The sequence below is a fragment of the Ailuropoda melanoleuca genome, chromosome 1, assembly GCF_002007445.2.
Source record: "Ailuropoda melanoleuca isolate Jingjing chromosome 1, ASM200744v2, whole genome shotgun sequence".
Taxonomy (NCBI): Eukaryota; Metazoa; Chordata; class Mammalia; order Carnivora; family Ursidae; genus Ailuropoda; species Ailuropoda melanoleuca.
Genome location: NC_048218.1, coordinates 14975849 through 14989998, shown reverse-complemented (window position 1 = coordinate 14989998; position 14150 = coordinate 14975849). Strand labels below are relative to the sequence as shown.

General features: G+C 40.2%; 1 protein-coding gene across 2 annotated transcripts in view; it reads right to left on the bottom strand.

Annotated features, from left to right (window-relative positions):
• The window catches only part of LTN1 (listerin E3 ubiquitin protein ligase 1), a 65242-nt gene extending 60640 nt beyond the window's left edge, over window positions 1-4602 (bottom strand). For both annotated transcript variants that reach the window (XM_011227352.3, XM_011227353.3), the window contains exon 1: window positions 4454-4602. In XM_011227352.3, the coding sequence (XP_011225654.1) occupies window positions 4454-4495 (42 nt within the window). In that variant the 5' untranslated portion in view covers window positions 4496-4602. The remainder of the gene's footprint in view (window positions 1-4453) is intronic.
• Window positions 4603-14150: the final 9548 nt, after the last annotated feature.

Genomic DNA, 14150 nt, shown 5'->3' with positions numbered 1-14150 from the left:
CCTGGGTGGCGCAGTCGTTGAGCGTCTGCCTTCTGCTCAGGGCGTGATCCCGGCGTTCTGGGATCGAGCCCCACATCAGGCTCCTCTGCTGGGAGCCTGCTTCTTCCTCTCCCACTCCCCCTGCTTGTGTTCCCTCTCTCACTGGCTGTCACTATCTCTGTCAAATAAATAAATAAAATCTTAAAAAAAAAAAAAAAAAAACCTCTGGGACGCCTTGGTGGCTCAGTCAGTTGAGCTCCGACTGCTGGTTTCAGCTCAGATCATGATCTCAGGGTTGTGAGACTAACCCCTGCATTGGACTCCATGCTCAGCGTGGAGTCCGCTTGCGATTCTCTCTCTCTCCCTCTCTCCCTGCTCACACGCACTCTCTTTTAGATTTTAGATAAAATCTTAGAAAAAAAAGAAAGAAAATGCCTCAGTTCAATGTCCAGGATGACATTACAATCCATTTAAATTCACCTGTTCCTTAAATAATTAATTAATTCACCCGTTTCTTTTCTTTTTTTAAAGATTTTTTTTTTTTTTTATGTGAGAGAGAGCCAGCGAGAGAGGGAACACAGCAGGGCAGTGGGAGAGGAAGAAGCAGGCTCCCAGAGGAGGAGCCCGATGTGGGACTCGATCCTGGAACGCCGGGATCACGCCCTGAGCCGAAGGCAGACGCTTAACGACTACCCTACCCAGGCGCCCCAATTCACCTGTTTCTGATGTCTTTCTATGAGTGGATGAAAGGGCCATCCAAACGTGTGATTCAATTTGCTCATACTTAGCAAAATTGCGTTTGGAAAACTCATTTGTCAAGAAATAATCTGGACTACTTTCTAAACTGAAATGACTGACCAGAAATGAAAATGATAACCTGAATTACATTTTTTTTTCAAAACAGCAGCATTTAAGACTGATTTCAAAAAAGGTTCTCTATTTTAGAACTTTCTTAAAATGAACTAACATTATTCAGTTCACCCTTCTCAATACTGGTACATAAACAAACAGCTACAATAGAATTTAGTGAACTATAATATATTTCTGAAAACTAAATATGATAACAGTAGGACATCAGAATTTTATCTATAACATCATTTATAAACAGTTTTTTAATAAAACAGAATAATGAAATAGTATAAAAATTAATGCTAAAAGCTAAAGGAGTCAAGGGGTGCCTGGATTGCTCAGTTGGTCAAGCATCCCACTCTTGATCTCAGCTCGTCTTAATGTCAGGGTCGTGTATTAAAAACAAAAAAAAGAAAAAAAAAAAGCTAAAGGAGTCAAGACTGAATTCTGAACTGACCTGAAATATCCAAGTTGATAGTGATACCTTCCTACAGAAGAAAAGGTATCAGATTTGCAACTTCCAATTTTAAAGCAACAAATTATTTCAAAAATATACAAATTGTATCTTTTATTCAATGTCTACTTTGAGTTTTAAAATAAAGGTACTGTTTGTTACTTCCTCCACTGCATGTTAAATGCTAGTTCAAAAATTAAGAACCTTGATTCTATTTCTGGAAGTTAATTTCTTATACTACACCTACTTCAGTCTTTTGTACCCGTCTTCTAGAAGTAGCAGAGGTGGCAATCCTGAGTCTAGAGTTTAAAAGCCAAACTCAGGAAGACTTACAAGGTCTTTCCCCATCTGGCCTTAGCTTTTCCCACGCTTAACTCCTGACACTCTTTTCTTCCCTTGTCAGAGTTCCTCCTCTCCTCTCCCAATTTTGCTACCACCACTTATATTCCAGTCCCAAAGCGAATTCCCAGATCTCTGAGTATGCTATGCCTTTCACGATTGGATCTTTGTGTAATCTTTTCTCTCCACCTGAAAACCTTTTCTTCCTTTTCACTGCCTGACAAACTTCTACTCATCCTTCAAAACACACTCGTGTTTTCAATGCCTGCCTCCCTCAGGTCAATTACCATTCTTTTTCTGTTCCCCATTTTCTTTCTACTCATACCTATATCATAATTCTTTAATATATTATAATCATTTGCTCACTTATATGTCTATCATCAAATTAATAGTTCAAGAAAAACAGCCGTCTATGATCTTTGAGTACATGGCATTCAGTACTCAGTCTTCTGTTGAATGAAAGAATGCCATTCTAAAGTTCCAATCTCAATTAAGCAACTTCCCCAGGCTACATGAGTTTAGGTAAATTAATTTCTCTAAGCCTCAGTACCATCATCTGTAAAATGAGAAAAGAGTATTACTTGGGTTGTCAAAATTAAACGTAAATTTTTAAACTATTAAAATTGATTCCAGCAAGAATCACCAAAGGATGCTAAAACCATTAGATGAAAGCCTGTGAGAGAACAGATTATTCCCAGTCTCAAAATACCACTCCCTATGTTATCTGTCAATAACCAATAGAAAAAGATACCTTTACAATGGACATCACCTTAACCAAGTGATTAAATAACACCAATAATGGGACAAACAAGCATCATGTGCATACTGATGCACTGAAGATGATACATCATCTATGAAGCATTCCTGTCAAAAACTGTTGAACCTGAAACTAACCATAAGGAACAATTAGACAATTCTAAATTAAGCAAAACAACTGGCCTAGACTTTTCCAAATTGTCCCTGTCGTAAAAGAACTGCCCTCAAAAGAAACAGAAAAGAAAAAACCCTACAGGAAAACTACCTAGAGCTAAATGGTTAAATGAATGGAATCACTCAATCCCTGATTGCACCGTAGGTGTTTTTAAAAATGCTATATCTAAAAACAAGTTATAGAGAACATTACTGAGATGACTATAGGAATCTGATTACAATGTTTTATATTATTTGACAGTAGTAGTATACTAAAGTTAAATTTTCTGCATGTTGTAATTGTTCATGGTTATGAAGAAGAATGGCATTTGTTTCAAATGTACATGTTGAAGTACTTAGGAGTTAAATGTCATGATATATACAACTAATTCACAAATGGTCCAGCAAAATACATATATTTAGAGAAAGAAAACAAGTGTGACCAAATATTAACAACTAGTGAATCTAGGTAAAAAACATATGGCTTGTCAGTCTAATATTTTTGCAACTTATCCTCGTATTTGGAATATTTAAAAAAAAAACAAAAAATTGTTTAAATAAAATAAATGAGAATGCAAGTAAAGTGCTTAACACAGTACCAGCACAAGGCAAGTTACTATTATTACAGTTGGTACTATATACCAAAAACAGAGTGACAGATCTAAGAAAATGTTGTACTAATATCACTAGAATTTAATCAGAAACAGGAAAAATGCACTCTCATAAAATTGGACTGTGCCATAATAAGCCTAATACCATAAAAATATATCATTATAACATCCCTAATCATAAGTTTAATCCACTTTGGGGTCTTCTTTACACAAGTATTTAGGGGCACCAGGGTGGCTCAGTTGTTTAGCATCTGCCTTACACTCAGGTCATGATCCCAGGGTCCTGGGATCCAGCCCAGAGTGGTGGGCTCCCTGCTCAGTAGGAAGCCTGCTTCCCCCTCTCCCTCTGTTGCTCTCCCTGCTTGTGGCCTCTCTCTCTCTCAAATAAATAAATAAATAAATAAATAAATAAATAAATAAATAATTTTTAAAAATAAGTAGTGAGCTTCTACTATATGCTAGCCATTGTTCCAGGCTCCTAGGACAACAGCCTTGATAAAAACACCTGCATTCATAACACAGCTCAGTGAAGCAAGACAGTAAATGAAGAGAGACAGTAAATTACATAGTATGTGAGAAGTCCTAGGTGCAAAGGAGTAAAATAAAGCAGGAAAGGAGCACAGGGAGTGGGAGGAGGGCTACAATTTAAAATAGAGCGATCATAACAGACCTCACTGGGTTGTCTCAGGCAAAATTTGTAGCCGCCTAACAAAAGAGCATTAGGGAGCCTGTCAGGCAAGGTCAAGGATCGGTAAGGATGTCAGTGTGGCTGGATGGAGCGAGCGAGGAAGCTGAAGATGGTGCCAGAGAAGGGAAGGGGCCAGAGGGTGACCACATACCATGTATACCATTGTAAGGGATTTGGCCTTTACCCCCGAGGAATCTGGGGAGCCCCAGCAGGTTTTTGAGCAAAAGAGCGACATGACCCGAGATGCCTTGCACACCAGGCTCACTTTAAATGTTTTCTACCCAACTCCCTTGTTCCCAGTGCCACCCACCCCCACCCCCGCTAGCCCGGCCAGGTAACCTTCCAGTTGAAACGGATACTGAACCATTTCTTAATGGAAATTGTAGGGTGTGTGCTCGGGTGGAGAGAGTTCTGGCATGGAACATCTTTTCTCTCACAAATCCCCAGTCTGCTCAGAGACAACCCACCCCGTTCGAGGACGCCTACACAACAGAGAGGTCACACTCACACGCAAACACACGCCTCCCTACAGCCGTGCTCCACACGCCCTCCGGACGTGCGCGTGGTAGAGCCAGCTGCTGTGAGATGAGGACTCCCGAGTCCAACGAGCCCCTCCGTACTCACCCTCAGATTCCCCTTGGTCCGCTGCTTGTTCTTCCCGCCCATGGTCGCGGTCTCAGACGCACTCTCAGCCCGCAGCCCCCTGGTTGACACGGCCGAGCCACAACTTCCGGCCCCTTGCGCCGGAAAAAGGCCGACTAGAGCGACTTCCCCGGCCCTCCCCTTCCGCCACCCACCCCACCCTCCTGCGGCCCCACTTCCGCTCCCGCCTCCAGCCGCGTCCTTCCCCATCCGCCGGGGGAAGCGTCACAACTAGAGCCACGCCTGTCTGAGTGACGTCATCCGTGCCCAATAGGAAGATAAGCATGAGCCCTGAGGCTTCAAATCCTGTCTTTTCCCGCTTTTTGAGAGCGGGATTTGTTTCCCTCTTAGAGGGTGGGAAATTGGAATGACCCGTAGTAGGAGCATTTTCACATAAAGGTAGCAGAAGAATGACATGGTAGTGGTTGTGAAAACTGGGAAATGGTTGACCTAAAATGCAATCATTAGCATCACCTGGGCGTTTACTAGAAATGTCCAGGAGCCTCTGGGTGGCGCAGTTGGTTAAGCCACCAACTCTTGGTTTCTGCGCTGTTCCTGATCTGGGCATCATTGAATTGAGCCCCGCCTCTGGCTCTGTGCTCAGCGCCAGTGGGCTTCATAGTCTCTCACCCTCTCCCTCAGCCCCTCCTGCTTGTGCTCTGTCTCTCTCTCTCTCTCAAATACATAAATAAATCTTAAAAAAAAAAAATGCAGACTGTCAGGTCCACCTTAGGAGTGTTGAATCAGATTCTGGATTTTTTAAAAAAGAGGCTCCATGCCCAGCGTGGAGCCCAAGGGGGGGAGGGGTGCTGAACCCAGGACCCTGAGATCAAGCCCTGAGCTGAGATCAAGAGTCAGAAGCTTAACCTACTGAGCCACGCAGGCACCCCAGATTCTGCATTTTTAACAAGATTCCCAGGTATTGTTAAAATTTGAGAAGTAGTGCTCCAGGCAGTGTTCTTTAGATCCCCCCCTTTTCATATCAAAATTGTTCAACGTGGCTTTTAAAAAAAGTCTAATAAACTTTGAAATGTACTTGTACTAAGATCTTGTACCAAGTGATTTTGATTCTCAATGACATTGGAGAAACATAAGCACACATTGCTAGTTATTGTCTCTCATATCCACATACTCACCCTGTATATTCAACTCCATGATACTGATACTCTGCAAACTATTTCTCCTGTATTCAGCTGGCTTCCTGTTAGGTTCCATCCACAGTTGGGGCTAGAAGGAGACTGAAACAAGAAGGAGAAGCGACTTGGTCCATTCTCTTAGCATCATCCCAGCAGTGGTGCTTTGCCCTGGCAGCATCAATTTGGTATCACTCTGCATTTTTTTTCAATAATCGACCACCCTTATTGTGCGCCTCAGGGGTACTAGTAACTGAGCAGCCAGGCAGGAACTTCCCCCTCAGAGGTCTGATTCCTAGCTCCGTGGGACACCTCCTCTGAGCTCTAGACTTCTCTGAATATAGCTTATTCTGTAGACTGGAATTCAGAATCAAGTAAACATTTCACATGATTTTAGCATAAAAATAAATCAAAATTTTAAAAACTCTCCCTAAAAAATAAAAGCAAAATGAAGCAAATACACCTGTACATCAGTAAAGTTGATGGCTTGGTAACACAAAGAGGAATTATTTCAGTACACATTCATTTGACTTTATACCTGTGTGAAATCTATCTTACAAATGAACTTCAAAAAATTCTTAAGCTATTTTCAATAATTATAGCATAATAATATCAGAACTATTATTTTGAAATCAAATCAAATAAGTAATTATTATAAAGGTACACAGAATTTTGGGGGGTGATGAAAATACTTGTATCTTGGTTAAGGTTACAAATATAAGCATTTGTCAAAACTCAGAAGTCTACATGAAAAAGGATGAGTTTTTATCCAAATTCATATTTGATATTAAAAACAAATATGTAATTATGTTAATACCATTAGGAACTCAGAAAAGAGATATAAATATAAAATCAAAAAGGTTTAAGATGGGGTGCCTGGCTTGCTCAGTTGGTAGAGCATGCCACTCTTGATCTTGGGGTTGAAAGCTCAAGCCCCACCTTGGGTGTAGAGCTTACTTAAAAAACAAAGTTTAAAATAAAATGTATAAATTTGAAATAGAAAAATTAGTATGAACTCTTATATGTATGTATGTAGCATGTTTTTTAATAGTATTTTCCTTCTTTGTTTCCTGAAAAGGTCTGGAAACAATGGCAAACCTAGTAGCAATGAGTGCTATTAAAGAACAGTGACACAATCAACAAAATCTAGAATGTGAGAAAGTCTACAAGACAAGCAGTTTCATAAATACATTGCAGACGTACAAGCAGGAGGAGAGAGAAGAGAAGGAAGAGAAAGGGGACAGATTGAAAGAGACTAAAGAGACATTATCAACCAAATGCAAGTGTGGCTCTTGTTTGAATCATGATTCAAACAAACTTAAAAAATTCTGAGATAATTGGGGAAATGTGATCATATATTGGATATTTGGTGACATTAAAGAATGGTTGTTGACGGGACGCCTGGGTGGCACAGCGGTTAAGCGTCTGCCTTCGGCCCAGGGCGTGATCCCGGGGTCCTGGGATCGAGTCCCACATCAGGCTCCTCCGCTATGAGCCTGCTTCTTCCTCTCCCACTCCCCCTGCTTGTGTTCCCTCTCTCACTGGCTGTCTCTATCTCTGTCAAATTAAATAAATAAAATCTTAAAAAAAAAAAAAAAAAAGAATGGTTGTTAACAATTTGGGGGGTGTGACAAAGGTATTTTGGCTATGTTTAAAAAAAAAGAGGCTTTGTCTTGTAAAGATACACATTGAAGCTTGTACACATGAAAAGTTAACAATGCCTGAGATTTGCTTCAACAAATCCAGTGAAGTAAGTGCTAGGGGCAGCAATTTGAGTGTGCCTATAAAATACTCTCTACACTACTCTGATACCATACTTTCAGACTGTTCCTCCTAACTTTCCTTTCTTTGGTTTTCTTTGATGACTCATTTGCTTCCATGGAGTTTTCAAATATTGAATATTGGAGTCCCACAGGATTCTGTTCAGGCCATTTGCTCTCTTCATCCATAGTTTCTGCCTATGCAATTCCATCCATATTCACAGCTTTTTGCCTAAATTTATATGCAGTCCAGACCTTTTTACAACAAAGACCGATGTACACATTTCTATTAGAAGGCTTAATTTGAATGTATTTTGGGCACTCAAACTCAAATTCATCAAAATGGAATTATTTTACCCCACGCTTCGTTGTCTTGTATTGTCTACTGTGGTAAAATGCACCACAATAAATTCACCTTCACAAGCCACACTTGTGGGAATAAACCTTACTATCACTCTCTCCCTGTACCTCTATTCAGTAGATTATAAAATCCTAACAACTTAACCCCTTAAGTATCTTCCAAATGTATCCATATTTCTTTTTTTTAAAGAGATTTATTTATTTATTTATTTATTTATTTATTTATTTATTTCTGAGAGAGAGAGAGAGAAAGATTGAGAGCAAGGGGAGGGGTGGAGGGAGAGAATCCTCAAGCAGACTCCCCACTGAGCACGGAGCCAGGTGCCCGAGGCAGGTCTTGATCCCGCGACCCATGAGATCATGACCTGAGCAGAAACCAAGAGTGGGACACCCAACCCACTGAGCCATCCAGGCGCCCCCAAATGTACCCACATTTCAATCTCCATCTCCATCTCCGCTGTCTAAGCCAAGAATCATTCCTTGGCAGTAGCCTCCTCACGGGTCTGCAAATGTGCATCCCACCTTCAATCTAACATACATGCTGCAGCCAGAGGAGTTTCCAATTAAAACATGGCCTATAAGGTCATGTATTACATGGCTCCAGCCCACCCCTCCAAGTTGTCATGCCACTGTGTTCATAATTTGCCAAACGCGTCATTTTTTTAAAAAAGATTTTATTTATTTATTTATTTATTTATTTATTTATTTATTTATTTGAAAGAGAGACAGAAACAGAGAGCACAAGCAGGGGCAGCAGCAGAGGGAGAGGGAGAAGCAGGTTGAGCCCAGACACGGCTCGATCCCTGCACTCCAAGATCATGCCCTGAGCCAAAGGGAGAGACTTAACTGCCTGAGCCACCCAGGTGCCCCAAGATTTTGTTTTTAAGTATCCCAAAACTATCTCAAAAGCTCACTTGAACTGATACATATGAAGAATAGCTAAAAATATTTTGAAAAGCAAACAGAAAACAATTATTCATCCTAACAAACTTTAAAATGTAACATATTGTCACAACAATCCAAACAGCATTGGTTAGGAATATATAGTGAAACAGAATGGCACATTCAGAAGCCCCCTTTCAGGCTCTGCTAAAAGTGGCATCTCAACCCTCTGAAGAATGTGGATTGTCCAACAAATATCATTGGAACAACTGGTTACTTTTTGAGGAAACAACTTAAATACCTATTTCATGCAGCACTCTAAAATGAATTGCTGATGACTGAACATTAAAAATGTAGCCATAAGATGTTGCATAGAGATAGACACGTATGTCACAAAAGTACAAAGAAATGTATGGGAATGATAAATACTTTCAGGGTGGGGTTAATCTGCCAAGGATTGTTGTAATAAGCAAAGGTACTCAAGCAGATTTCAACTACACTGGTAATGTTTTATTTCTTAAACTGGGTTGCAAGACTGTGACTGTTCATTGTTTTATTCTTTTTACCTTTTTGTACAAGGTAAATAGGTATTCATTGATAAATAGAATGAATGTTGCATATCTTTTTCACAAGATTTTTTTGAAGCAATCTCCACACCTAACATGGGGCTTGAATTCACAGCCCCAAGATCAAGAAAGATGTTCTACTGACCGAGCCAGGCGGGCACTCCTTTCACAAGATTTTTAAAACAAACAAAATTACAAGGTTATATAAATAGATATATTTTATTATCATCCTGGTGTAGGGAAAGTGTTGGGGAAGGTCATGGAAAAGAAATAACTCCTGGTTGACCCATGAGCTGGACCCAGGCACTGGGGGGCTCCTCGCCCCCCGTCTGCCCCGTCCCTTGAAATGTGGGTTCCATTTGCCTTTCTTGCTCCCAGAGACTGATCCAAGGACCCAGCCTTGAGGTAATGATGTGATGTTAAGAACTCCTGCAAAGTATATGTGACTGAACCTAGTTAAAACCTCTTTATATTAACTTTTAAGATTTGGCAGGCTGGTGTGGGGACTCATTCATCTTGCTGCCACTCAAGAAAACCTCCTATGTAATTTCCCTTTGTTTATTAAAACTGCCACTTACCAGGGGTCAATGTCTCAAGCTATAAGGTAATTAGTATGTCACAATACATGGTGTGGAAGTAAGATGGACTAATGGGAGAAAGCTGCTTGTTTTTATACTTTTTATAATACCAAAAGGCCTAAAACTGGCTGAATATTTAAAGAAATTATTAAAATACAGAAAGATGAAAAACCCTGAGTGTATTTCTTTTAAGCCTAAATAAGTGCATTGAAAAGTTAAGAATATAATACTTTGGTATTGTAGATCCCAATTATTTATTTACCTGGGTCAGATTTATTAAAGATTCTCATCATACAATTAATAAATTTTAGATAGCAGACTTTCTTGATTATTGGCCTTTGGTCTTACGTTTTGTAACTCTGAAAAAGTGGATTTATTCTGCTTGCATTATCTTTGTCACCAACACATACAGAATAAAAATCATACTAAGTAAATTAAAAAAATATATGTTATTTATTTATTTGACAGAGAGAGAGCACAGTCGGGGGAGCGGCAAGCAGAGGGAGAGGGAGAAGAAGGCTCCCCACTGAGCAAGTAGCCTGATGTGGGGCTCAACCTCAGGACTCTGAGATCATGACCCAAGCTGAAGGCAGATGCCTAACCAACTGAGCCACCCAGGCACCCTGGCATCTTCTAATTTTGTACTCACTTGATTGTTCCTTTAAAAAATAAAGCTTATTTTCTCTATTATTCCGCCTAAAATATATTATCATTCTTTAACAGAGAGTTGTTGAAAATGTATTCCAAATTACCATAATATGGCTTAAAAAGGCAACAAGGAAATATGACTACCTCCCTGAAGCAACAAAAATTCAAGTTTTGAGATCAAAAGGCAAATAATCAAAAAGATTAGAGTATTCTTAAAGTGCACAATAAACAAGTTTCCACCAAATATGACTCCCTCTAGTTTTGCCACTCAATGTACAAATTTTGTTCAGGTATATACCTATAACAATATATAATCATGATTCTAGGAAAGAGAAACTCATTTTTAGTTCCAGGACAAAACATCCAATCAGTACAGATCAAGAAGGTGGGACGTCAACTTGGTCCATGGGTGGGTAAGTGACCTAGGTTAGCAAATTGGACCGAACAGAAGGGCCTTTATAAGATGTTGGGAGAAAAGGATTTCTTCTTTTCCTTCTACAGAACAACAAAGATTCCCGGGCATATTTCAAAACTAAGGGGAAACAGCTTAAGGCTAAGGCTAAAAATATCTTGTTTCAAAAGCATCTTTATTTCCCCCTATGATTCTCCTGTAAAACAAAACAAAACAAACAAAAACCACATGCCACCTAGTACTCTGGAGTGGCATGCCTCTTCCTTCCCTCCCTGCCCTCCCAGTGGAGGGGGGGAGGTGTGTCCTCTCAGATTACACCTGGGAAGCTCCCCAAGGTTTTGAACCAACAGAAAGACTTCCCAGATGATCCAAAGAACGAAAACCATAAGAAAACTACTGATGGATTTAAATACATTAAATTAAGATTTTTTTTCCTATGTCAGAAAAAAACAAATAGACAAACGGGAATATCTGCAACATTAACTAGGGCTAATATGCTTGGTGTTAAAAAAATGCTTACAAATAAATATTTTAAGGTTGTCCATTTAAGTAAAAATAAGTAAAGCATAAATAGGCATTTACCACAAAGGAAATATAATTGACCCACACTAAAAGTCAAATGGAGGTAACATAAAATGTAGATTTTTCATTGATAAAAATCTAGACAAAAGGAAATTTCAGAAGAATTGAAATTTTCATTTCTTAACCCTTCATAAGAGAAATTTGACAAGAGAAACCCAGGGCTTAAGAGTGAATTTCCACTTTTGGAAATCTAACAAGAAGACATAATGGATGCTCAGAGTAGCTTTCTTGATTGGAAAACAAAAACAAAAACAGAACAAAACAAAAATGGAAAATCATTGATTAGGGAGCAAAAGACAAGCTGAGAGCAAAGTGGAACACTACAGCACAAAAACTGCAACTCCCACCGCTGGGATATGTGTGACATTCCTCAGGCACTCTTGACTGCCCAGGAACAAAGGAAAGGAAAAAAAACAAGTGGTTAACTGATAGAGATCACAGTCAACTTAGGACAGGAGTTTCCATCAGTTTGCAACTGTCTTAATGATTTACAAGGAAAAAAAAACAATCTCCAGGAACCTATAGACTCAGTTTCCTGGAGCCCTAACGTCACTCTCCCCTCGGTAGGATACAAAATCTTATATAATCAGTCACTCCTCACAACCCCAGTGCAGCTCTTTCTGCCCATGGGTCCTGTCCCTGTGCTTTAATAAAGCCACCATTTGCACCAAAGACTTCTCAAGAATTCTTTCTTGATCTCTGAACCCCACCACTCCAAACCACAGCATCATAATCAAAACAGTGAATTGATGAAATACAGTATACTCAGCTATATACAATGCTCTTTGAAAATGTCAAAAAACCTGTCAGAGAGACTTTTAAAATCTATTGTTTAGTGAAAGAAGGCAGATACAAAACAGCATGTGCAGTATGATTTAACTGCTTAAAAAAGAAAATATCACATATACCCATAAGCAAAAATAATATACTAGAGGGGTTAACCGTCTGCCTTCCGCTCAGGTCACGATCCCAGCATCCTGGAATCAAGCCCCACGTCTGGCTCCCTGCTCAGCGGGAAGCCTGCTTCTCCCTCTCCCACTCCCCTTGCTTGTGTTCCCTCTCTCGCTGTTTCTCTCTCTGTCAAATAAATAAAATTAAAAAAAATGTTATGCTAGAAAATAAAATGTAAAACCAAAATTTAATATTATCTTCCTGGGGGCAGACTTCTGGGTGGGTTTTAAATCCAGTTAGTTCTACATTTCCTGTAATAAGCACCTTTTCTAATAAAAATGTATTACATACATATGGGGCTGGGGGAGAGAGAGAAGAGATTTACAAAATCCAAACCACCAAATGCCTCGGGAAGGAAAAATTAAGCCTCCACTTAGATAATTCCCTGGTTAAAATCTGGAGACATGGCAGTCCTCGACTGCACCACCAGGGTTTCAGGGAGCAGAATTCCACCAATTCTCCCGCTATAATAGCATCCAGGAACCCCCAAAAGACTGCAGATTGAGGCCTTTTTTCAAAAGATAATGAGCGGTTAAAAAAAGAAAAAGCCCATCTGGCAGCACAGCCACACCTGTCCGGCTGAGAGATCCCTACTTGAAGGGCAAGTCCGCAGTCTAGCAGGACAGCCGTGGGTCAATAGCCTCTGCCCACCTGCTCCCACATTCACAACGCTCCCAACCCAGGCTAGTAGCTCCAGGACAAGTCGGTGAAGGTGCGGCACCTGCGCTAGGCGTCGTTAGGGTAGGTCCCTCCCAGCTGCGCACGGTGCGAGCAGGCCAAAGGGTCAGTCAAAATCCCAGAGGGCTTGAAAGCCCCTGGGGAGCCGGTGTCAGCAGGTAGCCAGTCACTCCTCTTTCACGCCAAGCTGTAACCTTCCCTATGCCTGCTCTGCTCCTTGAAGGGATCTGCCTTTGATATTTGGAGGGGATGGCAAGAGATATTAAGGACTACATCCCTCCCCCATCCTGATGGGAGCAGATTGCTATCTTGTGCTTAACCGAAAGGCTTACAGTGCCCCTTTGCAGAATTTTTATGGGTTCAGATGGTACTAAATAGTTGTAATCGTTGCAGGAGGTAGGTGACTGGCAAATAACAAGTACATCAGTCTTTAAACGCCATAAGCTCTTAGCTGCCTTGTGGTCTTTATGGAGGTCCACAAATGACATATTCTGTTGGGTTTCTCTAATATCTTATTATTTAACTTTCCAAAAAAAGAAAAAAAAATCTCTGCGTAACAATTTTTATATTAGTGCTAAAAGTGATCATCAGTTCTGCACAGCAGCAGATGCAGTTTCGTTTTAAAATTCGGTTAATCAAATTAATGTGCAAATGACAACACAAGCTTTGACTTTGTTAGCCCAACTTCAACTAATTTGGGTTTGTGGGATTAATTTTACAATTGACAATATTTTTAAAAATTTTACTTAATTGTTTGGGGCACCTGTGTGGCTCAGTTGGCTGAGCACCTGCCTTCAGCTCAGGTCATGATCCCAGGGTCCTGGAATTGAGTCCTGCACGTGGCTCTCTGCAGCAGGGAGCCTGCTTCTCCCTCTCCCTTTGCCCCTCCCCCCTACTTGTCTGCGCGTGCTCTCTCTCTCTCAAATAAAATCTTTAAAAAAAAAAAAAGTTTGTACAAGAATTACTTTTACAAATAAAAGGGCATGTGGCCAATGTTTCCTGCCCATACTTTTGTTTTCTAGTAATCCTGTTAATTTTTAACCATACTTTGATTTGGGACTAAGTTTCTTTTCAGTATTTATCATCATTTCTTTGTAGATGATTCCAGTTCAAGATATATATCAAATTA